Source organism: Pongo abelii, chromosome 18, assembly GCF_028885655.2.
Source record: "Pongo abelii isolate AG06213 chromosome 18, NHGRI_mPonAbe1-v2.0_pri, whole genome shotgun sequence".
NCBI lineage: Eukaryota > Metazoa > Chordata > Mammalia > Primates > Hominidae > Pongo > Pongo abelii.
Window position 1 is genome coordinate 22,882,287 of NC_072003.2, and position 26,889 is coordinate 22,909,175.

At 42.7% G+C, this 26,889-nt stretch overlaps 1 protein-coding gene across 3 annotated transcripts in view; it reads left to right on the top strand.

Annotated features, from left to right (window-relative positions):
• The first annotated feature begins 4,423 nt into the window (after nucleotides 1-4,423).
• ACSM5 (acyl-CoA synthetase medium chain family member 5) overlaps nucleotides 4,424-26,889 on the top strand; it is a 29,792-nt gene continuing 7,326 nt past the window's right edge. For 2 of the 3 annotated variants that reach the window (XM_002826203.2, XM_024241440.2), the window contains exons 1-10: nucleotides 4,424-4,555; nucleotides 6,351-6,569; nucleotides 11,020-11,230; nucleotides 12,189-12,396; nucleotides 14,205-14,348; nucleotides 16,871-17,024; nucleotides 20,724-20,803; nucleotides 22,624-22,747; nucleotides 23,944-24,024; nucleotides 24,170-24,271. In XM_002826203.2, the coding sequence (XP_002826249.2) occupies nucleotides 6,366-6,569; nucleotides 11,020-11,230; nucleotides 12,189-12,396; nucleotides 14,205-14,348; nucleotides 16,871-17,024; nucleotides 20,724-20,803; nucleotides 22,624-22,747; nucleotides 23,944-24,024; nucleotides 24,170-24,271 (1,308 nt within the window). In that variant the 5' untranslated portion in view covers nucleotides 4,424-4,555; nucleotides 6,351-6,365. The remainder of the gene's footprint in view (nucleotides 4,556-6,350; nucleotides 6,570-11,019; nucleotides 11,231-12,188; nucleotides 12,397-14,204; nucleotides 14,349-16,870; nucleotides 17,025-20,723; nucleotides 20,804-22,623; nucleotides 22,748-23,943; nucleotides 24,025-24,169; nucleotides 24,272-26,889) is intronic. The other variant, XM_024241441.2, reaches the window with a different exon arrangement.

Sequence of the window (26,889 nt, forward strand, 5' to 3'; positions counted from 1 at the left end):
CATTCCTCATCATCCTTCCAGGCTTTATTTTCCTTCATAGCATTAATTATCTTCTAAACTCCACATAATTTACTTTGTTTACCTGGTGATAGGTGCTCAATAAATATTTGTTGAATGAATAAAGAAAAGGCTGTTGATATTATTAGCATCGTTATTACTATCAGAGTTTGCAGCCTTTGGCTATCTGCTGCCCAACTGTTATTAAATACTGATGGATTAATCATCATTCTCAGTAAACTATCGCAAGAACAAAAAACCAAACACCGCATATTCTCACTCATAGGTGGGAATTGAACAATGAGAACACATGGACACAGGAAGGGGAACATCACACTTCGGGGACTGTTGTGGGGTGGGGGGAGGGGGGAGGGATAGCATTGGGAGATATACCTAATGCTAGATGACGAGTTGGTGGGTGCAGCGCACCAGCATGGCACATGTATACATATGTAACTTACCTGCACATTGCGCACATGTACCATAAAACCTAAAGTATAATAATAATAATAATAATAAAAGAAAAAGAAAAAAAATAAATAAATAAATAAAAAATAAAAAATAAAAAAAAAAAAAATACTGATGGAGATGACTAACAGTCATTTCACTAAATTTTAACATCTGTGGGTTTTAGTCCTAGCGCTTTGCCCTTCTCTTTCTTTTCTTTTTCTTTGAGACAGTGTAGTGGTGCGATCTCCACTCACTGTAGCCTTCACCTCCAGGGTTCAAGCGATTCTCTTGCCTCAGCCTCCTGAGTAGCTGGGACTAAAGGCATGTGCCACCACGTCTGGCTAAGTTTTGTATTTTTAGTAGAGACGGAGTTTCACCACGTTGGCCAGGTTGGTCTTAAATGCCTGACCTCAAATGATCTGCCCGCCTCGGCCTCCCAAAGCGCTGGGATTACAGGCATGAGCCACGGCACGCGGCCCCACTCTTCTCTTTCCATACTTAACTTCCATACTTTTGTTGGCTTGTTTAAATGCGTGAGTTCAAATATACCCCTTTATAAGTTACTCCCTCACTTACTCCCCAGGATTTGATCAATTGATTACATTTACTATTAAGACCGTTTTCCATCTGCCTATTAGAAAAGCCCTTTTTGGTTGAACCACATTCATTGAATACCTGAATGTCTTAATTTGAACTCATCATGTCCCTTTCAACTTTTCTTGCCAATTATTCCTTTTCTGGATGCTGTGTTTGCAAATAATTCCTGGGATGTGTTTGACTCTTTTTTCTCACAGGCCCAAATCAACAATCTACTCTGGCATATATTATTTTGACATCTTTCACACTTGTCAACTGTTAGTCACAAACTAAAACACTTGGGTTATTATCCCAAATGTCCTTCATTCATTTTCCTTCATTCTTGCACACAGTTAGTTGTTTCTTGACATAACATAGGCACTTTTATGGTGATACTCATTTACCGATATAGCTGCTGCTGCTTTTTTTTTTTTTTTTTTTGACAGAGTCTCGCTCTTTTGCCCAGGCTGGGGTGCAGTGGTGCAATCTTGGCTCACTGCAACCTCTGCCTCCTCAGTTCAAGTAATTCTCCTGCCTCAGCCTCCCGAATAACTCGGATTACAGGCATGAGCCACCACGGCCAGCTAATTTTTATATTTTTAGTAGAGACGAGGTTTCACCATGTTGGCCAAACTGGTCTCAAACTCCTGACCTCAGGTGATCCACCCACCTCGGCCTCCCAAAGTGCTGGGATTACAGGCGTGAGCCACTGTGCCCGGCTTAAAGCTTCTTTTTATAAAATAACACTAATTTCTTTCTGATTAGAAAAGAACAGGATTTAATTTCTAAAACAGAACATACAGAAAAAATGAGTTAATTAAAATCATACGTCATCTTACTTAGAGAAACATTCATTCGTATTTTGTCACGTATGGGATTAATATATACTTTTTAAAAATAAAATTGTGATTATATTGTCTACAAAGTGTATCCAGTTCTTTCATTGAACATTTATGAAATATTTGTCATGTCTTATGATTACATATTCTTCTAAAAAGTACTGATGGAGAGTAACGATATTGAGATAGACTGCTGGAAAAATAATGTCCAACAGTCCGTCCACCCCTCTGAGTGTAGAGATTGTATCTTTAGATCTGGCTGCAGATTCAGAGATGAGGTTGTGTCCTGGGTCGCAGTAGAGGACTGAATGCTGAGCAAGTGGACATTGAGGGCTCAGAAGATGGTTCCCTGTGGCCAAGCTTGGCGGCAAGGGAGAGGAGCTGCCTGCGTGGAAATGGGCCAAACTGGCCAGGCCAGCAAATGAGACAGAGTCACTGGGGAACAACATACAGTGATGGATAAAAATCCAGGGTGATGTTGAATCACTGCAAAGATAGGCAGTTAATGGCTCAGCATCCTCTCTATAGGACACCCGTAACCCTGTCATTTGCAACAACATGGGTGGAACTGGAAGTCATTACATTTAGGGAAGTAAGCCAGGCATAGAAAGCAAACATTGCGCGTTCTCACTTACCTGTGGGAGCTAAACAGGAAAACAAGTGAACTCATGGAGACAGCAGAAGGACGGTTACCAGAGGCTGGAAAGTGTTGCAGGGAGTTGGAGGAGAAGTGGGGATGGTTAATGGGTACAAAAAAGTAGTAAGAATGAATGAATAAGGCCTAGTATTTGCTAGCACAATAGGATGACTATCGTCAAAAATAATGTAACCATACACTTAAAATAACTACAATAGTATAATTGAATTGTTCGTAACACAAAGGATAAATGTTTGAAGTGATGGACACCCCATTTACCCTGATGTGATTCTAACGCATTGCATGCCTGTATCAAAATATCTCATGTAACCCATAAATGTATATACCTACTATGTACCCACAAAAATTAAAACTAATTTAAAAAGAACTTCAGAGAACAAACAACAAAAAGACCAGTGTGGCTGCAGCAGAGTGAGACAGGAGGTTTGAGGAGAAAGGCGCGCAGGAGTTCCTGCGCGGCCCTGTAGGCGATTGTCAGGGCTTTTTTTTTTTTTTTTGAGACGGAGTCTCACTCTGTCTCCCAGGCTGGAGTGCAGTGGCGCGATCTCGGCTCACTGCAACCTCTGCCTCCCAGGTTCATGCCATTCTCCTGCCTCAGCCTCCCGAGTAGCTGGGACTACAGGCGCCCGCCAGAGTAGCTGGGACTACAGGCGCCCGCCAGAGTAGCTGGGACTACAGGCGCCCGCCAGAGTAGCTGGGACTACAGGCGCCCGCCAGAGTAGCTGGGACTACAGGCGCCCGCCAGAGTAGCTGGGACTACAGGCCCCCGCCAGAGTAGCTGGGACTACAGGCCCCCGCCAGAGTAGCTGGGACTACAGGCCCCCGCCAGAGTAGCTGGGACTACAGGCCCCCGCCAGAGTAGCTGGGACTACAGGCCCCCGCCAGAGTAGCTGGGACTACAGGCGCCACCACGCCTGGCTAATTTTTGTATTTTTAGTAGAGACGGGGTTTCGCCGTGTTAGGCAGGATGGTCTCAATCTTCAGACCTCCTGATCTGTCCGCCTTGGCCTCCCAAAGTGCTGGGATTACAGGCGTAAACCATCCTACCCGGCAATTGTCAGGACTTTGGCTTGGACTGTGAGTGAGATAGGGAGCTGTAGGAGGCTTTTTCAAAAAACCACCTTTGGGCCAGGTGCAGTGGCTCCCACCTATAATCCCAGCACTTTGGGAGGCCAAAGCAGGCAGATCACTTAAGGTCAGGAATTTGAGACCAACCTGGCCAACATGTTGAAACCCCATCTCTACCAAAAAATACAAAAATTAGCCAGGCGTGGTGGTGTGTGCCTATAGTCCCAGCTACTCGGGAGGCTGAGGTGGGAGGATCGCTTGAACCCGGGAGGTGGAGGTTGCAGTGAGTCAAGATTGCGCCACTGCACTCCAGCCTGGGCGACAGAGCGAGAGCCTGTCTCCAAAAACGAACAAACAAACAAACCCAAAAAACTTCTTTTGGCAGTGTACAATTATTATTACTATTTTTTGTAGTAAATGTACAGAGTTGTGCAGTCATGACCATAATCCAAATTTAGAACAATTCTATGACTTCAAAGGGATGCCTTAGAGCCATTCCCTGGAACCACTCCTCTGTTCTCTCTGTATCTACTGGAGGGTTCTAAGCAGAAAAGAAACAAAGTCTGACTTATATTATTATCACTATTGCACCTTTTCTGTTAAAGCATCATAATCTTCCTCTTGCTTTTTCCGATTAGATGGCGACTTGAATTTTTAGGGAATACATCCACCAGTTTGGGCGCACCCACCAGGCACGACAGTTGAGGTCTGATCTTCCAGCCACTGTGAGTACTGAGAAAACTTGGCAGGGGGCCACTCTCACTGGCTCAACGCACCCTGACCAGTTGAAGCCACTGTGTCAGCTGCTGGGTTCTGGCTCTGCCCACTCTTGGCTGCATTTGGGGCCCAAGTTCCCTGTGGGAGGCTGTTTTCTGAGGGAGCCGAGTGTTTACAGGCACTCAGGCCTGCTCCGCTCAGCTGAAGCAGAAAACAGAGACCTTTTGCATTACTTTGGTTCAAGAGCAAGGTAATTGGGAAAGAAATTTTTCAGATGAAGGTGTCAGCTGCCTCTGAGGACTTTGCTGATTAAACCAAGAAGTGACATCTGAAATGGTGTCGGGGAATGGGAAGGAGGCCTGGGGATTCTAAATTATCAGCTGTTTAGGTGCCTGAGGAATCCAGGGGTGGGAGACTGAGGAAAAGGACTGGGGCAGAGCTCAGTTCAGGAGAGGTGAGGGGCGGGAGAGGTGGGTCAGAGAAAGGAAGTCTCTGAGGCTGCAGGCCTAGGCCTGGTGGCCACTGCAGAGGCTGGGGCCTATGTTTTTCCAGGAAGTGAAACCTGAAAGTCACTTTTCCCCTTTAAGCCTCACTTTCTTTATCTGTAAATGGAGAAAATAACATTTACAGCATAGAGTTGTTATAAAGATTTAACGAAATAATGCCTCTAAGCACTTTTAAAATGCTTGGTACACAGTAGGCCTTCGATAGACTGAAGCTGTTATGGTTTTTCTTGTTGTGCCACGTTATTATTGTTGGTTGTTATTACCATATTTTGTTATTATTATTACTAAGAGGAATTTAATGCAAGGAAACTGAAACTGAGGTCACACGCAGCTCCCGGGCCAGTGTCTCTCAAACTTTAACGAGCATATGACTCATCTGAAGATCCCGTTAACTTGCAGATTCTAATTCTACATGTGTAGGGTGGGGTCCCATCTGCTGGTCCCAAGATCACACTTTGAGTAGCAAGACACTAAAACTGGGCTGGGCACAGTGGCTCACATCTGTAATCCCAGCACTTGGGAGGCCGAGTTGGGAGGATCACTTGAGGCCAGGGGTTCAAGCCCTGTCTGGGCAACATAATGAGATCCTGTTTCTACAAAAAAACTTTTTAAAAGTTAGCCACACATGGTGGCTAGTGCCTGTAGTCCCAGCTACTAGGAAGCCTGGGGTGGAAGGACTGCTTGAGTTTGAGGCTGCAGTGAGCTATGATGGCACCACCGTACTCTAGCCTGGGCAACAGAGTGAGACTCTGTCTCAAAAACAACAATAATAAAAATTTTAAAAATAATAAAATTAAATAAAAAAATTAAAAAGACACTAAAAGCACATCATGCCATACAGCAGCCACTTGTGGCTTTTGAGCACTTGAAGTGTGGCTAGTCCAAATTGACATGTGTTTGTAAGGGTAAAATCTATTTCAGATTGTGAAGACCCAGTACCAAAAAGCAAAAAATAAATAAAAGTAGGTAAACCTTTTCTTTAACAATTTATTCTTCTATTGACTATGCATTGAAATGGTCATACTTTGGCTCTATCTGGTTAAATAAAATGTATTATTATAATAAATCTCACCTGTTTCTACTTTTCTTAATGGAAGTACTAGAACACTGTAAATTGCACAGGTGGCTCACATTCTATTTCTATTGGACAGTGCTGCCCTAGAGCTGTCTTCAGCTTTGCAAGGTCAGTTCAGGATTGGCCAAAGGCTTTTTGAGGGATTCCCTTTGAAGTATTGAGCCTTGAGAAGTGGGCTCTGAGTTCTGACCTCAGACCCAGAGACCCACAAGTCAGTGAGAGGTCAAAAGGATGGACCTCGGGCTCAGAGGAGAGAAATGACCATCACACAGCAGAACGGAGACTGAAGGTAGAGAGTTTGTTCTACAAGTCAGTAGGGACCACAGTCACCATCAGCACTGACCACAGGTTTCTCCTAACCTCTGTGTTTAGGAGAGAGGTTAGGAGCCCTCTCTCCTAATCTCAGAATTTATGACAAAGCCCAGAATTTATGACAATGCCCTCTTTCCTCTCTTTGGTGACAGACAGGAGGCGACCGCATGAGACCATGGCTGAGACACCTAGTCCTCCAGGCACTGAGGAACTCCAGGGCATTCTGTGGGTCTCGCAGGCAGCCAGCACCTCTACCTGTTCCTCAAAAGATCGTGGCCACCTGGGAAGCCATCAGCCTGGGAAGGCAGCCGGTGCCTGAGTACTTCAACTTTGCCCATGATGTGCTGGATGTGTGGAGTCGGCTGGAAGAGGTAAAGCCTGTTCTGTCCTAGAGTCCATCTGGGGCATCTGAGGCTGCCCTCATGTACCACAATGAGACTCAAGGCTCTAAGACATGTTGATGAGGAAATTTGGACCTGGGAATTTTGCTAGTTCTAAAATGTAAACTGTTGGCATTTGAGACTTAAGAAAAAAATTCTGAGTCAGTGTTGTGAGCCTTAGACATGCTCGTTCCTTCTCTGAAGTGTCCTGCATTCTTGAGCCCAAATCACACAGTGAGACAGTTATGTCCCTTCCGATTCCCTTCCAGTTGTTCATCAACTGAAGGAAGAAGTTTTGTTTTGCAGCTACTCTGTCTTTGATGTCTGTCTCTCACTGTCATGCCCTTCTCTTCTAAATAAGGAAAGAAGGCCGGGCGCGGTGGCTCATGCCCATAATCCCAGCGCTTTGGGACACCGAGAAGGGCAGATCACCTGAGGTCAGGAGTTTGAGACCAGCCTCGCCAACATGGTGAAACTCTGTCTCTACTAAAAATACAAAAAAAAAAAAAATTACCCAGGCATGGTGGCACACACCTGTAGTCCCAGCTACGTTGGAGGCTGAAGCATGAGAATTGCTTGAACTCAGGAGGCAGAGGTTGCAGTGAGCCAAGATCATGGCACTGCACTCCAGCCTAGACAACAGAGCGAGACTCAGCCTCAAAAAATAAAATAAAATACAACAAAACAAAATAAAATAAGGAAAGAATAGGGCTCAAGCTCAAAGCTTTTTGCAGATCATGAGAAGGCAGGAAGGTCAGAGTCAGAGAAGGAGATGTGACAATGTAAACAGAGGTGGGAGTGATGTGGGGCCATGATCCAAGGGATATGAATTGCCTCTAAAAACTAGAAAATGCAAGAACACAGGTTCTCCACTAAGGCATCCAGTAGGAAAAAAATTCTTCTGACACCTTGATGTTAGTCCACTAAGACTGATTTTGAACTGTTTATCTCCAGAACTATAAGGCTGTATATTTGTGTTGTTTTATGCAATTAAGTTTGTGATAATTTATTACAGCAGCAATAGATGGGATTATTCAAAACCAGTACAGATTTTGGCACCAAGAGTAGTAATGAGAGCTGTAATAAATACCAAAGGATGTGAAAGTAGGTTTGGAATTAGGTGATGGGTAGAGGCTGGAAGAATTTTGAGGAGCACAGAAAAAAGCCTAGACTGCCTTGAGCAGACTGTTAGTAGAAATGCAGATATTAATGATTTTGCTAGTGAGACCTCAAAAAGAAAGGAGGAGTATGATAGATGAGACTGTATTGTTTTAAAGAATCTTGAAGACTGTTAGTAGAAATATGAACATTAAAGGCACAGATGACAAAAACTCAGAAGGAAATGAAAAACGTAATATCAGAAACTGAAGGAAAGTGGATCCTTATTATGTAGTAGCAGAAATTTTGGCTGAATGGCCTCCTACAGCTATATGGATAGAATAACATAAGGGATAAGCTTGGATATTTAGCTAAGGAGATTTCCCAGCCAAGTGTTGAAGATGTGGCCTGATTTCTTCTTGCTGGTTATATTACAATGCGAAAGGAAAGAAATAGATAGAGGAAAGAATTGTTAAGCAAAACTAGAGCCAGAACCTCATGGTGTGAACAATTCTCAGCCTTCCTATATTATAAAAGACATTAAAGTTAGGATATTCACTGTCAGAAAAGTATGCTGCAAAGGGAAATCCAAGAGCGTGGTTGGACAATCTTTTGCTAGCAATTCGAGTATCAAAAAGTCACAGAGAGCTTTTTGAAGAGATTAGACAAAGTTCCTCAGTTCCTTCAGCCATGGAGGCAGAAACCAGCAATAGAGATGGGATTATCTGGAAAAGATCTGTGGAGGAGCCACTTCCCTAATGGGGTGAATCACTGAGACATACACGAGAGAACCACTAGTTTCTTGAGAATGTTTTATCAGCAGAAACACTGCCATCTTGTACTGGACAGAGAGAGGAAAATATAAAAGAAGGCTGTTGGACTCCCCAAATTCTACAGGCAGGAAACAGGTGGTTAAATCTGCTTAGCTGCAAACATGTGTTACCCTTCTTGTAAAAGAAAAGATGATTTAGGGCAGAGTTAATCAAGAATGTGGAATTGGGAGCCCAGAGGGTGGAGCTGAGCAACTAGAAAGCAAAGCCACAACCACAGAGGATTAAGGGCTTTGAAACATAATAGAGTTTTCTCAGTTGGATTCAGAGTTGCTTGGGATTGGTGACTCATTGTTTTCCTTTTATTTTAATTCATTGTTTGAATGGATATGTCTGTGACTGTTATGGTATCCCTACTTCTTCATTGTGTTTTAAGAGCAGAAAACTTAATACTCAATACTCAAGTAAGGAGCAATAAAAAATGAAGTTAAGAAATGATTTCATTTACTAATAGCGTCAAAAAGAATGAAATACATATAAATAAATTTAACCAAAGAAGTATAAGGCTTGTACATGGAAAATGACAAAACATTACTGAAATAAACTGGAAGAGGTGTAAACAAATAGAAATACACCCCATGCTCATGGATTAAAAGAATTAATATTGTGAATATGAAAATACACCCCAAATTGAGCTGCACATTTAATGCAAACTTTATCAAAATCTTAGGAGACTTGTTTACAGAAATAGACAATCTGATTCAAAAACTCCTATGGAAATGCAAGGGACCCATAGGGACCAAAACAACCTTGGAAAAAAAAAAAAGACTCACACTTTTCTATTTCAAGTCTACTGCAAAGTTACAGTAACCAAGACAGTGTGGCACTAGCCTAAGGATAGACTTGGATAAATAGGTATGAATTCAGAGTCTAGAAATAAATCCACAAATCTATGATCAATTGATTTTCAACAAGGGTACCAAGACAATTAAATGGGTGAAATAATTGTCTTTCCAACTAATGATGCTGGCACAACTGGGTGTTCACATGCCAAAGAATTAATTGAGTCTCCTACCTGACACTAAATACAAAAATTAACTCAAAATGTATCAAAGACCTAAATGAAGAAACAAAAAGTATAAGAAAATTTTTAGAAGAAAACATAGGAGTATATCTTTGTGATCTCTGATTAGGCAATGGTTTCTAAAGCAAAAGCAACAAAATAAAAAATAGATTAATTGCACTTCATGAAAATTAATAGTATTTATATATCACAGTAAAAAGCTCACAGAATAGGAGAAAAATCACATATTGGTTAAGGGCCTAGTATCCACCATACATAAAGAACTCAAACTAGACAGTGAAAAAGACAAATAACCCAATTAAAGTATGGGCTAAGAATCTGAAGAGACATTTCTTTAAGGAATATAAACAAATGGCCAATAGACACATGAAAAGATGCTTAACACCTTTATTCACTAGGGAAATGCAAATTCTAGCCACAAGGAGATACCACTTCATAACCAGTGGCATGGCAAAAAAAAAAAAAAAAGGTACAATAACAACTGTTGGAGATGATGCAGAGTTAGAACCCTCCGACATGGCTGGATGGAAATGTAAAATGGTGCAGTGCTGTGGAAAACAGTTTGGCAGTTCCTCTGAAAGTTAACATAGAGTTATTATAATACTGACCCAGGAATTGTACTCCTAAGTATATATCCAAGACAATAGAAAACATGTGCTCACAGAAAAACTTGTACATAAATCCTCATAGCAATGTTATTTATTATAGCCAAAAAGTGGAACCAACTCTAATGTCTATCAACTGATGAATGGATAAACAAAATGTGGTCTATCCATACAGTGGAATATTATTCAGCCATCAAAATAATGTAATGCCAATTCATGCTGTGACATAGATAAATCTTGAAAGCATTGTACAAAGTGAAAGAAACCAAACATAAAGCTACATATCATATGATTCCATTCATATGAAATATCCAGAAGATGCAAATCCATAGAGACAGAAAGCAGATAAGCGGTAGCCAGGAGCTGGAGGAGGAGGGAAAGGGAAGGAACTGCTAATTTGTACAGTGTTTCTTTTTAGGGCAATAAAAATGTTTTGGAATTAGAGAATGGTGATGGTTACACAACCTTGTGAATATACTAAGAACCAGTGAGTTGTGCACTTTAAAATGGTGATTTTTATGGTACCTGAATTATATTTCAATAAAAAAGGGAAAAACAGAAAACAGTGCAAATCATGTGCTACCTTTTGCATCAAAAAGATAGTAGAAAAAAATATATGCTTGTGTTTGCCTAAAGAAACTATGGAAGGATATGCAAAAAACGAATAAAATTAGTTACTTAGTGAGGCAGAGGAAGTGGAAAACAGGGCAGGTAGGTACAAGGAGGGGAGCAAGCCTTTTCAATGTGTGTCTTTCCATATTGCTTTGCTTTTTGAACCCTGTGAATTTTATATTAACTATTATAAAACATTAAACAACAGCAACAAGCAAACAAAAATTCTCAATAAATTGCTTCTTTTTTTTTCTGCCTGTACCACCATCTAGGCTGGACACCGCCCCCCAAATCCTGCCTTCTGGTGGGTCAGTGGCACAGGAGCAGAGGTCAAGTGGAGCTTTGAGGAGCTGGGGAAGCAGTCCAGGAAAGCAGCCAATGTGCTGGGGGGTGCATGCGGCCTGCAGCCTGGGGACAGAATGATGCTGGTACTCCCACGGATCCCGGAATGGTGGCTGGTCAGTGTGGCTTGTATGCGGACAGGTCAGTAAGCAGGGCTGGGAATTTTAGCTAGGGGCAGATACAACCTGCCAGAGCTTTGCAGTGTCCACAGGGTCTTGAAGATGGAGCAAAAATAAACCCTATGTGGAGTTGTGTTTACTTCCTATTTGCCCAACAATCACAGACTTGATTGTATAATAGGGGCCAGACAATGATGTAATTGATAAAAGCAGGCCAGCGTAAGGCAGTAGGGAGTGGTGAGGACTGCGGCAAACTGGAGATCACATGGTGTATCAAATGGGGTCGCTGCTTCTCAACTCCAACCAAATGTTCCCATGACAGAATGAATACCAGTGTTATCAGAACTTCTGATTTGTAATGGGAAAACTCTGGATTTTTATGAAAAATCCTCCTGTCTTTTAATGTTGGCATCTATCATTTTAAAAAGTCCTGACTGGGACAAATCAAGCATATTTTCTGCTGGTTGTGGTTTGGGAGCCTTGCTTTAGTTGCTAGAATTTTACCCGAACAATGCAGTTATAGATGAGGGATGCTTATAACCAATCTATGTTAGTTTCACTCTTAGACTTTATGATTCTCATTATCACAGCATCATCCAGCTCCCAAAGGAAGGAAGATAAAGATGAAATAAAAGAACCAGTGATATTATCCCTTGCAGGAGGTTAGGGGGACAGGTCCTCCTGTTGTCATGAATGTCCAGGGCAGTGAAACATTATCTTCTTAGAATGGTTCCTTCAGCATAGAAACAGAGGAGGAAAGAGGCCACAGTGAGCCTAGCAAGCCTCCGCTGATGCTGAGTGAATAAGTGATCACGCACTTATTCAGAAGGCTGGGTTTTTAGGCTGTTATTATTATTTTTGTTACCTCTTCCAGCTCAGGCATTCCAACCTTCCCCAGTCCCTTCCTGCCCTCATCTCTTACCTCTATACCCAAGGCCTTCCCCGCTATCCAGTCAACATCCCCTTCTGTTTTATGCCAGGGACTGTGATGATTCCGGGTGTCACTCAGCTGACGGAGAAAGACCTGAAGTACCGGCTGCAGGCATCCAGGGCCAAGTCCATTATCACCAGTGACTCCCTAGCTCCAAGGGTGGATGCCATCAGCGCCGAATGCCCCTCCCTCCAGACCAAGCTGCTGGTGTCAGACAGCAGTCGGCCAGGCTGGTTGAACTTCAGGGAACTCCTCCGGTGAATTGGGGCTTTCCAGGAGAACAGCAGAAAAATGAAGTCATTTCCCCTTTAAGCCACAAAAGATGAAATGCATTGCTGATTTCACACATAGAGAGCGAATCAGAGAGGAACACTCCCATTGGCAGCCAGACTGACCTGAGCATAATCCTGGTCCCTACCTTAATGTTCAAGGTCCCTCATTCAGTCAGTGCTGGATTTGTCAACAGCTTTTCTGTGCTTTATTTGCTTCTGTAATTGCGGTAGTAGTTATTAGAGCTACCATTCAGAGTACGTGAAATAACCAATATGGTGCATTTAGCACATAGCAGGTGGTCAATTAATAATAAACTAGTGGCCATGTATTGGGTATTTAGTGTATTGCTAGATACTGTGCTATGTAAGCCTTCACCTTCATTCATTCATGCAGCAAAGATTTAATGAATATCTATTTCACGACAAGCAGAACACCATAATGGATAAAACATCATCTTATTTAATCCCTGAAAAGGACATTATGATGGGCCCTTTAGCCCAGTTTTACAGGTGAGGAAACTGAGACTTGGAAAACTAAAGTGACTTGCCCAAGGTGCTAAAAAGTAGTCAAGTCAAGAGTGGGCAGAGCTGAGACCATATTTGCCTTGGAGCAAGGGCCTGGTGGAAACCCATCTCAGAATTTGAGACTTTGTCCTGATTGGAAGCTAGAACCCAAAAGGAGCCTCTCAGGGGCCTGAACCATTGAGTCACGAATGCTCACCCCACAGACCAGCTGCATCAGATTCACCTGGGTGCTGTTTTGAATACAGATGACAAGGCCTCACATCTGACCTACTTAACCAGCCATAGCTGAGCCAGAGCCCTGGGGATCTTTTTTAAAAAATCAGCCCATAGGGCCGGGCGCCGTGGCTCACGCCTGTAATCCCAGCACTTTTGGAGGCTGAGGCAGGCAGATCACCCGAGGTCGGGAGTTTGAGACCAGCCTGACCAACATGGAGAAACCCTGTCTCTGCTAAAAATACAAAATTAGCTGGGCGTGGTGGCGCATGCCTATAATCCCAGCTATTCGGGAGGCTGAGGCAGGAGAATCACTTGAACCTGGGAGGCAGAGGTTGCAGTGAGCCAAGATCACGTCATTGCACTCCAGCCTGGGCAACAAGAGCGAAACACCATCTCAAAAAAAAAAAAAAAAAATCAGCTCATATGATTTTTGAGAGCTGTCAGGTGGGCCTAGATCAGTGGTTCTTGATTTTGGCTGTTACTAGAATTACTGAGAAGCATTTAAGAAAACATCAAAGATTCTGATTTTATTTTGTTCAGGGTGGATACAGACAAGTTTCTTCCAAAAATTTACCAGGGGACTTCACAGTGCAGCCAGGGATGAGAGCCAGTGGATTAGCTGATCATCCAGATCACAGAACTTTGGGAATTACCTAGATCTCAAAACCCCATATTGGGGGAAACCTTTAGAAAAGAGTTCTAAATTATTAGAAATTGGGATGGGGGTGGAAGCTGTGCCTAAATGTGCAGAATTGTAGACATGGACATGTGTGTGTTCTACCAGAAAGTCCTCATATCTTGGTAAGAAAGCATGGGCTCTTTCGAGTGAGTTATTTAACCATTTTGAGCCTCAGTTTCCTCATCTGCAAAAGGGTTATAATGATGGTACCTACCCCATGAGGTGGTTGCAGATTACCCAAGCCAGAGCTTTCAGCACAGCACCTCACACGTGGTATTTATGAAATGGTAGTCATATTGTTCTTATACATATTATTGGTGCTACTAACTGTTTTTACTATGGTGGTGCCACCTAGTGTTTTTACGTTTTACAGGGAGGCATCTACAGAGCACAACTGCGTGAGGACAAAGAGTCGAGACCCGCTGGCCGTCTACTTCACCAGCGGAACCACCGGGGCCCCCAAGATGGTCGAGCACTCCCAGAGCAGCTATGGACTGGGTTTTGTGGCCAGCGGAAGGTACCAGAGCAGCTTGTCTAGAGGATCCAAGAACAGAAAGTGGGGAGTGGTCTGGAGGGGGTGGTGTGAGGGGAAAGGTGTCAGGAGCTGAGGTCAGAGAGCCAACAGAATTACTGAGAAGCCAATAGGAGCAGCTTAGGAAGGATCTTGATGGTTCTGGATTTTACTCTGAGTGAAGTGAAAAGCCACAGGAGGTTTCTTTTTAAATCGTGGCTCTATATATATAATATATATATATACACACACACATATATATACACATACACATATAAACATATATATACATATATCATAAATGTACCCTTTTAACCATTTTAAGTGTACAGTTTAATGTCATTAAATACATTCACATTGTTGTGCAACCACGATCACCATCCATTGCCAGAATTTACTTTATCTTTCCAAATGAGAACTATGCCCCCATTACCCAATAACACCCCATTACCCTCTCCCCTCACCCCGGTAACCTCTATTTTACTTTTAATCACTGTGAATTTGATACTCTAGGTATTTCGTGTGATTGGCATCATGCAGTCTGTCCTTCTGTTTTGCAATTTGGCTTCTTTCACTTAGCATAATGTCTTCAAGGTTCATCCATGTCATAGCATGTGTCAAAATTTCCTTCCCTTTTAAGACAGAAAAATATTCCATTGTATGGATAGACCACATTTTATTTATTTTTATTTTTTATTTTATTTTTATTTTTTTGAGACAGAATTTTGCTCTTTTGCCCAGGCTGGAGTGCAGTGGTGCGATCTCTGCTCACTGCAACCTCTGCCTTCCGGTTTCAAGCGATTCTCCTGCCTCAGCCTCCCAGGTAGCTGGGATTACAGGTGCCCGCCACCACACCCGGCTAATTTTTGTATTTTTAGTAGAGATGGAGTTTCACCATGTTGGCCAGGCTGGTCTTGAACTCCTGACCTCGTGATCCTCCTGCCTTGGCCTCTCAAAGTGCTGGGATTACAGGCATGAGACACTGCGCCCGGCCTCAACCACATTTTAAATAATCCATTCACCTGTTGATAGACACTTGGGTAGCTTCCACATTTTGGCTATTGTTGATAATGTTGCTATAAACACTGGCATACGAGTATCTGTTAGAGTCTCTGCTTTTACTTCTTTTGGGTATACATGCAGAAATGAAATTGCTGGATCATATGATAATTCTATGTTTAATTTTTTTTGAGAAGCGTTGGATATTTTGAGCAGAGGAGTGACATAATCTAAAATTTTTTTAAAGGCTCACTCAGGATGTTGGGTTGACAATGAAACTGTAGGGGAAACAGGTAAAGAAAATGACCGGTGCATTAAGAGGCAAGCATGGTAGCTTGCCCCGGGGGCAGTAGTGGGAGAAGAGATGAGATTCTGAATGTATTTTCAACCTAGACCCAATAAGACTTGCTGACAGAATCAGTGTGGAATGAGAAAGAGGAGTCAAGGATGGCTCTAAGAGGAATGGCCTGAACAACTGGAAGCACTAAATGATTGGGGAAGAACTGTGGGATGAGCTGTCTGGTGGGAAGAAAACAGTTTGTTTACGGAGTTGTCAATTCGAGAGTCTTAGACATCTCCATCCCCTTGTTAAAAGTGGAGATGTTGGGTGGGCATTTGGATACACATGTCTGAAGTTAATGAGAAAGATTCATGCTGACCTTATCAGTGTAAAGATGGTATTTAATACCATGAGATGGGATGAGATCAGCAAAGTGCAATATAAACTGAAAAGACAATGGGTCTCAGGACTGAGTGCCGGAGGCATTTCTGCACTGAAGGGGAAGACCAGGAGGACTCAGCAGAGGAGACTGAGAAGGGAACAGCCAATGAAAGGGGGAGAACGAGGAGTGCGTGTGTCCAGGATTCAAGTGCATGACCGCTTTTCTGTCTTCCATGTTTGCAGACACTGTTTCCCATTCCTGGAATGCTCCTGCTTCTCTGCCTCACCTATATAATCCCTATGTACTGTTTATGTCTAACTCAAGTGTCACCTTCTCTACCAGAGCATTTCTCAGAAACCCATGTCCATCATTGCTCTGGGTTAGGTGCCTATTCTCTATAACCGCACAAGGCTTTGTGTTTAGCTCTATTAAAACATGCTCTCCAGGGGCTTCCTAGATATTTATACTTCCTAAACTATAAGGCCCTCAAAGCAAGACTAATCGTTCATTTCTATGCCCCTAGTGCTAAGTCCAGACTAAATGCTAAATAAATGTTGGCTAAATAAAGTGACCTTAGCACAGAGTATTGAGGTTAATTTTTTTCCCTTATATATCACATCGACTGGACTGCGAACTTTCTGGAAACATTTTTTGCTTCTGTATTCTTAGCCTAGGACATAGGTACAGGGAAAATGCTCAATAAATGCTGGTTGAAACAATAGTTGACTTGATGGTTCTTGTTCAGGTTTCACAAGTATAAGTGAGTACCCACTGAGCAGGGCTCCAAATGTGGTGATATAGATAATGCAATCCTTTTTAAAGGTAGAGTCATTGCCAAGGGTACTGACATTCTCTAATTTTTGGCAGACGGTGGGTGGCCTTGACCGAATCGGACGTCTTCTGGAACACGACTGACACTGGCTGGGTGAAGGCGGCTTGGACTCTCTTCTCTGCCTGGCCTAATGGTTCTTGCATTTTTGTGCATGAGCTGCCCCGAGTTGATGCCAAAGTTATCCTGAATGTAAGAGGAAAAACCAACAATACCCCATATGTGTTGGGTACAAATGAGATGAGTGGGATATAGATTTCAGGCTGCAGGAGAAAACACATGAATCATGAATTTAAGGCTTCTTTGGTGTGGCTCCCTGGCCTTCCATAATCTGATTCCTGACCACCTGGTTCCCTTCAATCATTGCCTATGCTCTAGCTAGATTCCTAGATGTAAGACTATTTTGTTGCTATTTCTCCTGCATGGGGTGCCCTTGTCTCCACCACGTTCTTCCCAATGCTCCTGCCAAAACCCTAGGTATTTGTCAAACCCTTAGGCAAAATCAGTCTATGCCTCAACTCCAAATGCTACTGTCCATGGTGCTTAACATGAGTAGTTGGCCCAACTAGAGAGTCCTGGTGACTCCTGCTCAGCCTCCCAGGGTCTTCTCATGGGGAGGGAGGAGATTGGTGGCCCCAGTCAAGACACAGGTCACCTTTCTTCCACCCCCCCACATCCTAACTGTCATTCCTTAAAACGTCAGAGGTTCCTTCTACTCATATTATTTGTACTGAGATAAGCTGTATCACATGGTAGCTAACTGCACAGGCTGTGCCATCAGTCAAAGAGTCAGACCTGGACTCTGAACCTACACCTTTGATTTGCTAGCTGTGTGGCCTTGGGGAAGTTGCCTAACCTCCCTGAGCTGCAGTTTCAGCCTCATCTGTAAGAAAGGGATAACATATCTCTATAATAGAGTTTCTGCGAGAATGAAATGATACAAGGCAAAGGGGCCAGCACATTGTAGGTTCTTTTTTGAAATAATTTTTAAGTTTTGTGGGTACATAGTAGGTGTATATATTTATGGGGTACATGAGATGTTTTGATATAGGCATGCAATGCGTGAAAATCACATCATTGATAATAGGGTATCCATCCCCTCAGAGCATTTATCTTTTGTGTTACAATCTAATTATACACTTTCAGTCATTTTAAAATGTACAATTAAGTTTTTATTGACTATAGTCACCCTGATGTAATTTAAAATAATAGGTCTTATTCATTCATTCTATTATTTTGGTACTAACTAACCATCCCCACCTTTCTTCCAGCCCCCGACTACCCTTCCCAGCCTCTGGTAATCATCCTTCTAATCTCTATTTCCATGAGTTCAATTGTTTTGACTTTTAAATCTCACAAATAAGTGAGCATATGTGAAGTTAGTCTTTCCGTGCCTGGCTTATTTCACTTAACATGATGATCTCCAGTTCCACCCATGTTTTTTTTTTTTTTGGATCCATTGTGTATATGCACATTTTCTTTATCCATTCATCTGTTGATGGACACTTAGGTTGCTTCAAAACATAGTAGATTCTTTTTTTAAAAAAAAATTATTTTCATAGGTTATTGGAGAACAGGTGGTGTTTGGTTACATGAGTAAGTTCTTTAGTGGTGATTTGTAAAGTTTTGGTGCACCCATCACCTGAGCAGTATACACTGCACCCAATTTGTAGTCTTTTATCCCTCACCCCCTTCCCACCCTTTCCCCCAAGTCCCCAAAGTCCATTGTGTCATTCTTACACCTTTGCATCCTCATAGCTTGGCTCCCACTTGTGAGGGAGAACATAAAATGTTTGGTTTTCCATTCCTGAGTTACTTTACTTAGAATAATAGTCTACAATCTCATCCAGGTCCCTGCGAATGCCATTAATTCATTCCTTTTTATGGCTGAGTTGTATTCCATTATATATATTTATATACCACACTTTCTTTGTCCACTTGTTGATTTATGGGCATTTGGGTTGGTTCCACATTTTTGCAATTGCAAACTGTGCTGCTATAAACATGTATGTGCAAGTATCTTTTTCACATGACATCTTTTCTTCTGGGTAGATACCCAGTAGTGGGATTGCTGGATCAAATGGTAGTTCTACTTTTAGTTCTTTAAGGAATCTCCACACTGTTTTCTACAGTGGTTGTACTGGTTTACATTCCTACCAGCAATGTAGAAGTGTTCCTTGTTCACTGCATTCATGCCAACGTCTATTATTTTTTGATTTTTTGATTATGGCCATTCTTGCAGGAGTAAGCTGGTATCACATGGTGGACCAAATATAGTAGATTCTTAACCCATACTGATGGTTATCATCATGATCAAACTCATCACCACCATTATCCATGTGGTGCTTGATCAGTCAATGTATGGACCTTCTTCTTGCACTGCCCCCAGCTCTTATATAGTGTTTTCATTATCTATTGCTATGTAATAAATTATACCCAAACTTAGCACTTTAAAACACAAGCATTTATCTCACAGTTTCTGATGGTCAGGAAGCTGGAGGCAGCTTAATGAGGGTGTTTGGGAGCAGGGTCTCTCATGAGGTTGCAATCAAGAGGTCAGCAAGGTACGCTCATGTTCATAGCAGCATTAACAATAACTAAAAGGTGAAAGCAACACAAGTGCCATCCACAGATGAATGAATAAACAAAATGTGGTGTATATGTACAATGGAATATTACCCAGCCTTAAAAAGGAAGGACATCTTGTTGTATGATATAACATGGATAACCCTTGAGGACATTATGCTAAGTGAAACATGCCAGTCATACAAGGACAAATACTGTATGATTCCACTTATATGAGATTCCAAGAGTAGTCAAATTCATAGAGACAGAAAGTACAATGGTGTTTACCAGGAGTTAGGGGAGAGAGTAATGGGAAATTATTGTGTAATGGGTACAGAGTTTAAGTTTGAGAAGATAAAAATAGTTCTGGAGGTGGATGGTAGCAATGGTTGCACAACACTATGGAAATATTTAATGCCACTGGACTATACACTTAAAAACTGTTCAAATGGGCAAATTCTATGTTGTGTGTGTTTTACCACAATAATTTTAAAGAAGATATTTGCTAGGACTGCAATCATCTTAAGGATTGACTGAAGCTGGAAAATTGCTTAAAAATTCACTGGTGGCCGGGTGCAGTGGTTCATACCTGTAATCCCAGCACTTTGGGAGGCCAAGGCAGGTGAATCATGAGGTCAGGAGTTCAAGACCAGCCTGGCCAAGATGGTGAAACCCCGTTTCTACTAAAAATACAAAAATTAGCCGGACCTGGTGGCGGGCACCTGTAATCCTAGCTACTCAGGAGTCTGAGGCAGAGAATTGCTTGAACCCGGGAGGCAGAGGTTGCAGTGAGCTGAGATCTTGCCACTGCACTCCAGCCTCAGTGACAGAGCGAGACTCCATCTCAAAAACCAAAACAAAAAAAGAAACAAAAACCTCACTGGTGATTTTTAGTAGACTTCAATTTCTCACTGGGTGTTTGCTAGTCTCCAGTTTCTCACCATGTGCACCTGTCCATAGGATGGCTTGAGCGTACTCAAAACATGGTGGCTTGCTTCCCCCAGAACAAGGGATCCAAGAAAGGGAGAGAGAAAGAACATCCAAGACAGAAGCCATAGTCTTTGTATAACTGAATCTTGAAAGTGGTATTTATCACCTTGGCAGTATGCCATTGCTGTCACAGACCCACTTTGGTATGAGGTGAGAGGGGATTCCTGCACAGGTGCAAATGCCAGGAAGTAGGGGTCACTGGGCACCATCTTAGCTGCTGGATTCCACACATAGTTTTCAGTTTCTCTGCTTTGGTACTGAGACTATAAAGATGCATTTGGCTCCATCTTCATGGTCCCACCCCAGTGATTCCTTTCACCCTTTGTTTTTGTTTAGACTCTCTCCACATTCCCGGTAACCACCCTCTGCTGTGTCCCAACCATCTTTCGGCTGCTTGTGCAGGAGGATCTGACCAGGTACAGCCCATCTATTTGGTACTTTGAGGGCCTAAGTATGTGAGTATACAGCATGGGTATCCACACACACAACTACCCTCTCATTCCAACTCTCTCTCTTTCTCTGTCTCTCTCTCTATATATATTTTTCTGCCGCTCTCTTTGTCTCTCTCTCGCACACACCTTTATACACATACACATTGACAAGTCAACATACCTGTAAATCTCACAGATGCCTCTCAAGAACAAGCTTCTGGTCCCCAAAAATTTGCATCCAGATGGAACTAAATAGATTTAAGGCAGACTGAAATTTTAGCACCTGAGATAGGCTTCTCCTCACACCACACACCCATGGGCTATTCTCTCAGCAGTGTGTCTGCTACTTCTGTGAGGCGAGAGAAATGAATGGACAATTGTTAGCCACCTATGGAGTGGGGTTTGTGGCCAGGGCCCTCAGGTCTGGTGAAACTAACAAGCCCGCACCACAGTAGATGCCCCCACTCTCAGCCTCAAACTAACCCCAGCCAACTGTTCTCTGAGCGCATGCCATTGGGCAGCCAAGAGAAAGGGACAAGGCACTGATGGTGGCTCCATTCTGGGTGAAGCCAAAGTAACATCTTCTGGCAGAACAGGGCTAGTTGCTGGGGTATATGGAGAGAGGCCCACCGTCCTTCAGTATCCACCAACCCTGACCTGTTCTCCCTCTTTTGTCCTCCCCCAAGTCATGAGGAGTCATCCTCTCATCTTTCCTAATCACATGAATCTACCCACCAAGTGTCCAAAAGAGGGAGTTCTTACATGCTTCTGAAAGTGAATTCTTCTCCAGTGTAAGAAAATCACCCCATTCGTTGATCTGATGTGTGCATCTCCACATGATGATTTTGGCTGAAAGCAAGCTCTAAGTATCTTGTTAAGAACAATGTCGTTGAATGCTATTTGGTAATACTAAGTAACTTAATCAAGTCAATTTGATATCCCCTCTCCTCCAAGATTGAAAATGTACTTGCAATTACTGATTTTTTTTTTTTATAGTTTGGATGATTTGTTGAACAGAGAGGGCGTTTTGCAACATAATTAATATCTGTAGGAATTTTTGGGATTCTTAGGGGGCTAATTTTTATCTTTTCAATTTTCTTTTCTTTCCTTTCTTTTCCTTTTTCTTTTATTTTTATTTATTTATTTATTTTAGAGACAGAGTCTCACTCTGTCACCCAGGCTGGAGTGCAGTGGCATGATCTTGGCTCACCGCAACATCCGCCTCCCAGGTTCCAGCTTTCCTCCCACCTCAACCTTCCAAGTAGCTGGGACTACAGGCATGTGCCACCATACCCGGCTAATTTTTAGTATTTTTTGGTAGAGATGGGGTTTTACCACGTTGACCAGGCTGGTCTTCGACTCCTGAGATCAAACAATCTGCCCACCTAGGCCTCCCAAAGTGCTAGGACTACAGGTGTGAGCCATGGTGCCTGGCCTATCTTTTCAATTTCTAATTGATCTATCCTTTTCAATCAGATTATTGTCCTAACCAATTTATTATCAATCAGTTTTTTTCCAACTAAATTATTTTGGCCAAGTTACCTGGAACTCACCATATTATGCGAAAACCTATTATATGAGCTTCTGATTTTATCCCAAACTCAGATAGGATGGATCTTTTAAAAATTATCTGTCCATGAGGAGCATGGTTGCAAAGCCAGTGGATGGACTCACTTAGAGCAGATTAAAAAGCAGGGGCATCTACCCTCTAGTGCCTGTGGTGTTTGCATCTGGGCAGTGGCACCAGAGGGCAGGGTGGTATGAAGATCCTGACATAGGTGGCCTTGTTTTCCTGCCTGAGAAAGGTACCAGTTTCAGAGCCTGAGGCACTGTCTGACCGGAGGAGAGGCCCTCAACCCTGACGTGAGGGAGAAGTGGAAACGCCAGACCAGTGTGGAGCTGTACGAAGGCTATGGCCAGTCTGAAACGGTGAGTGCTGGAGGGGCCAGGTCCCTGCCCCCCAGGTCCCCTCGAAAGCTTCCTGCCTCTCTGGCTGTCACCACCCTAAAGCTTCTCAGGGACCACCCTGCCCCCAGGGGAGAAGCTGATAACAAAATTCCATCAGCTTTCCTTCCCTTTTGATTTCCATATGTTCTCACTTATAAGTGGGAGCTAAGCTATGAGGATGCAAAGACATACAGAGTGGCATAAAAGACTTTGGAGACTCAGAAGGAGGAAGGTGGGAGGAGGGGCGTGAGGGTAAAAAAAACTACATATTGGATATAATGTACACTACTCAGGTGACAGATGCACTAAAATCTCAGGATTCACCACTGTAGAATTCATCCATGTTACAAAAAAAACACTCGTACCCAAAAAGCTATTGAAATACACACACACACACACACACACACTCTTCTTAAAAATTAAAAAAAGGTAATTTAAAGTACTTTTACAATTATACCATGACCAGCAAACCAGCCCTCACTGCTGAAGGCATTATTTGTCTCCACCAAGACAGTCTACATCTGCCACTGTTCCGAGTCCAAGATTCTAAGCAGTGTCCTCTACAGTCATCTAGGAAGGGATCTGGGGATCAACTGAGTCTTTTGGCTTAGAGATTAGTTAAGTTCTTTATGTTTGAGTGCCCACTGGAGTGCCCCATAGTTGTTTGTTAACTATGGAAAGAAAAGAAGAAAGACAGGCAAGAAAGAGGGAAGAAAATAGGAAGAAAATGAAGAAGGAAGGGAAAGAGGAAATAAAGGAAAGAGAAAGGAAAGGAAGGAAGAAAGGAAGGGGAAAAAGATGAAAGGAAGGAAGGAAATAGGGAACAAAGACGAAGGGAGGAGAGAGGAAAATGGAGAATGAAATAACCGGGAAAGGAATGAAAAAAGGAGGAAAGAAAATGAAAGAGGGAAGGAAGAAAACAGGAAAGGGGAAAGAAAGGAAACAAAGAGGAAAAGAAAGAAGGAAAGGAAGGAGTGAGGGAGGAAGAAAAAAGAAAAGAAAGAAGGGAGGAAGAAAGGAGAGAAATGGAGAGAGGAGAAGGGAAAGAAAGAAGAAAGTAAGGGAGGAGAAAAAAGAGGATGAGAGAAAGAGTTATCAGGCAGGGTGAGAGAAAGGCATGGCCCAGGAAAGAAGCTAAGTGGAAAGGCTCTTCTTTATCTGTACTGCATTCTCCCCAGGTTGTCATCTGTGCCAATCCAAAAGGCACGAAAATCAAGTCTGGATCCATGGGGAAGGCGTCCCCACCCTACGATGTGCAGGTAGCAGCCTCCCCCAACTTCTGGCAAGGCCTGGCTTGGAGAGGAGAGAGACACACAGGCCTAGCTGGCATGGGCTGCTGGGCTGCTGCAGGGGCCCAGGGTGTAGACACTCATATATGCACCTCTGTGATGATCTCCTTGCCAGATTGTGGATGATGAGGGCAACGTCCTGCCTCCTGGAGAAGAGGGGAATGTTGCCATCCGTATCAGACCCACCCGGCCCTTCTGTTTCTTCAATTGCTATTTGGTAAGAGACGGGGAACAGCCGTTCTCATGCCAGTGACTGTGTGCTAAGCGTTGTGCACCACACTTTGTAAATATCTATTTGTTGAATCCTTACAATGACTGCATGAGGTAGGTTGCTACTATTATTAATAAATTTCTGTTATTGATAAGGAAGACTATTATTGATAAGGAAGCTACTACAAAGGGGAAGTGACTTATCCAGCACCATGCAACTAGTACAGGCATGACATGGGATTTAAACGTGGGTGTGTCTGAAAGCATAAACATATGACATGAGGGCAGCACCGTTGTTTTAATGAGGAGAAAATCGAGGTGCAGTAAAGGAAAGGAGCTTCTGAAGGTCAAACTGCAGCCGGTTGCGGTGGCTCACACCTGTAATCCCAGCACTTTGGGAGGCCGAGGAAGGTGGATCACCTGAGGTCAGGAGTTCAACACCAGCCTGGTCAACACAGTGAAACCCCGTCTCTACCAAAAATACAAAAATTAGCCAGGCACGGTGGTGCATGCCTCTATTCCCAGCTACTTGGGAGGCTGAGGCAGGAGAATCGCTTGAACCGGGGAGGAGGAGGTTGCAGTGAGCCAAGATCGCGCCACCGCACTCCAGCCTGGGCGAGAGAATGAGACTGCATCTCAAATAATAATAATAATAATAATAATAAAATAAATAAATAAATACATAAAGGTCAAACTGCACTATTGTGTCAGAGCTGTCTTCAGGATTCTCTTTGTGGTTTGCCAGCAGGGTACAAACCTGGGATTTCAGTCCAAGTTTCTGGGATAATTCGGTAACCGCTTCTCTTTTGTATTCATCTTGACTGGTGTTTATGTTGGGCTTTCTTTTCTTCACAGCTTTCTCTATAAAACTCTCAGACCTGGCTGTGCATTAGAAACACTTGGCAAGCCTCAGTTATTGCTGATGCTTGAGCCCCATCTCAGCTTAATTAAAATCAACATTTCTGATGGTGTGGATCAGTTTCCCAGGCGATTCGAATGTCAAGCCTGAGAGCCACTGCTTAATAGAAATGCCATCTCATGTGTCTACTAAGCTGTCAGTCAGCTACAGAATTAGGAGAAGCAGAAATAAATCAGTCCATTTCTTTTCAAAATGTTGCATTTTAGTGGTTTTTCTGTCACTAGAAGAGAAATAATCTTCTACTTTATTTTGTTTAAAATCACAGAAACTTACAAAAACCCACAACATAGTAATCATGCCAAGCTGAGATCATGTTAACATTTTAATGTATTTTCTGCTAATCAGTCCTGGAAACATTAGTAAATCTTTGATCCCACTGTAAAAATGTATTCATTCGTTATTTATTGTCGACTTCGTGCCACTCGGTGTGGAGCAGGACTCTGGTACTTAGTGTGGAGCAGGACTCTGGTACTTACTGCACTTGTACACTTTCTTTCTGGTTGTGAGATTGTTCCACTGAGTGTACTAAAGTAATTTGAAAAGTTATTTGCTAGACAAGAATCTTTGGTTTTTTTTGACTGTTTCTTTTCATCACCTGTACCAACAGTTAGTTTTCTTTCCAGATCATTCTTTTTTTTTTTTTTTTTTTTTGTGTGTGTGTGTGTGTGTGTGTGTGTGTGACAGTGTCTTCTCACTCTGTTGCCCAGGCTGGAGTACAGTGGTGCGATCTTGGCTCTCTGCAGTTCCGCATCCTGGGCTCAAGCAACTCTCGCGCTCCAGTCTCCCGAGTAACTGGGACTACAGGCACACACCACGTCACAGGAGTAATTTTGGTATTTTTAGTAGAGACAGGGTTTCGCCACCTTGGCCAGACTGGTCTGGAATTTCTGCACCTCGGCCTCCCAAAGTGCTGGGATTACAGGCATCAGCCACAGTGCCCGGCCCAGCTCATTCTTAATTAAGAGAAAAATATTAAATCTCTTCGTGAGAATCAGGAAACGTGAAAATTATTATAGAGGATTTCAGACCAAAATTGTTCTGTGAGTTTTGGTAAGCTAAGCTCATTCTTCACCTACAATAAACATAAACATTTCAAATTCACGTTGGTCATTCCCATTTAGCTGAAATTGCACATGTCAGTTAAATGAATATGCCCATGTCAACTTTATATCCCACATAAGGAACGTGCTTATTTTCCTAGGGAAACAAATTGGCAAATGCACAAATATTTGTTATAGTGCTGGCTGTTTATAACAGATAAAAAAGGTGGAGGGAGTATCTAAATTTCTAATGTCAGAAATTAGTTATGTAAAGGATTATATTATATTATAGCATTGTGAACAAAAGCAAAAGAAAGAAAAGGAGAAAAAGAAGAGAGAAAAAATTTAAAAAAAAAGAACCCAGGAATTTGTTCAAATACATAATATCACTACCACACAGAAATATTATGCAACTATTTAATACAATTTTTTTTGGAAGCAGGGTCTCATTCTGTCACCAAGGCTGGAGTGCAGTGGCACAATCATGGCCACTGCAGCTTTGACTTCTCGGGCTCAGGTGATCCTCCCACCTCAGCCTCCCGAGTAGCTGGAACTACAGGCACACACCACCACACCTGGCTAATTTTTTTTTTTTTTTTTTTTTGTAAAGATGGGGTTTCATCATGTTGCCTAGGCTAGTTTTGAATTCCTGGGCTCAAGTGATCC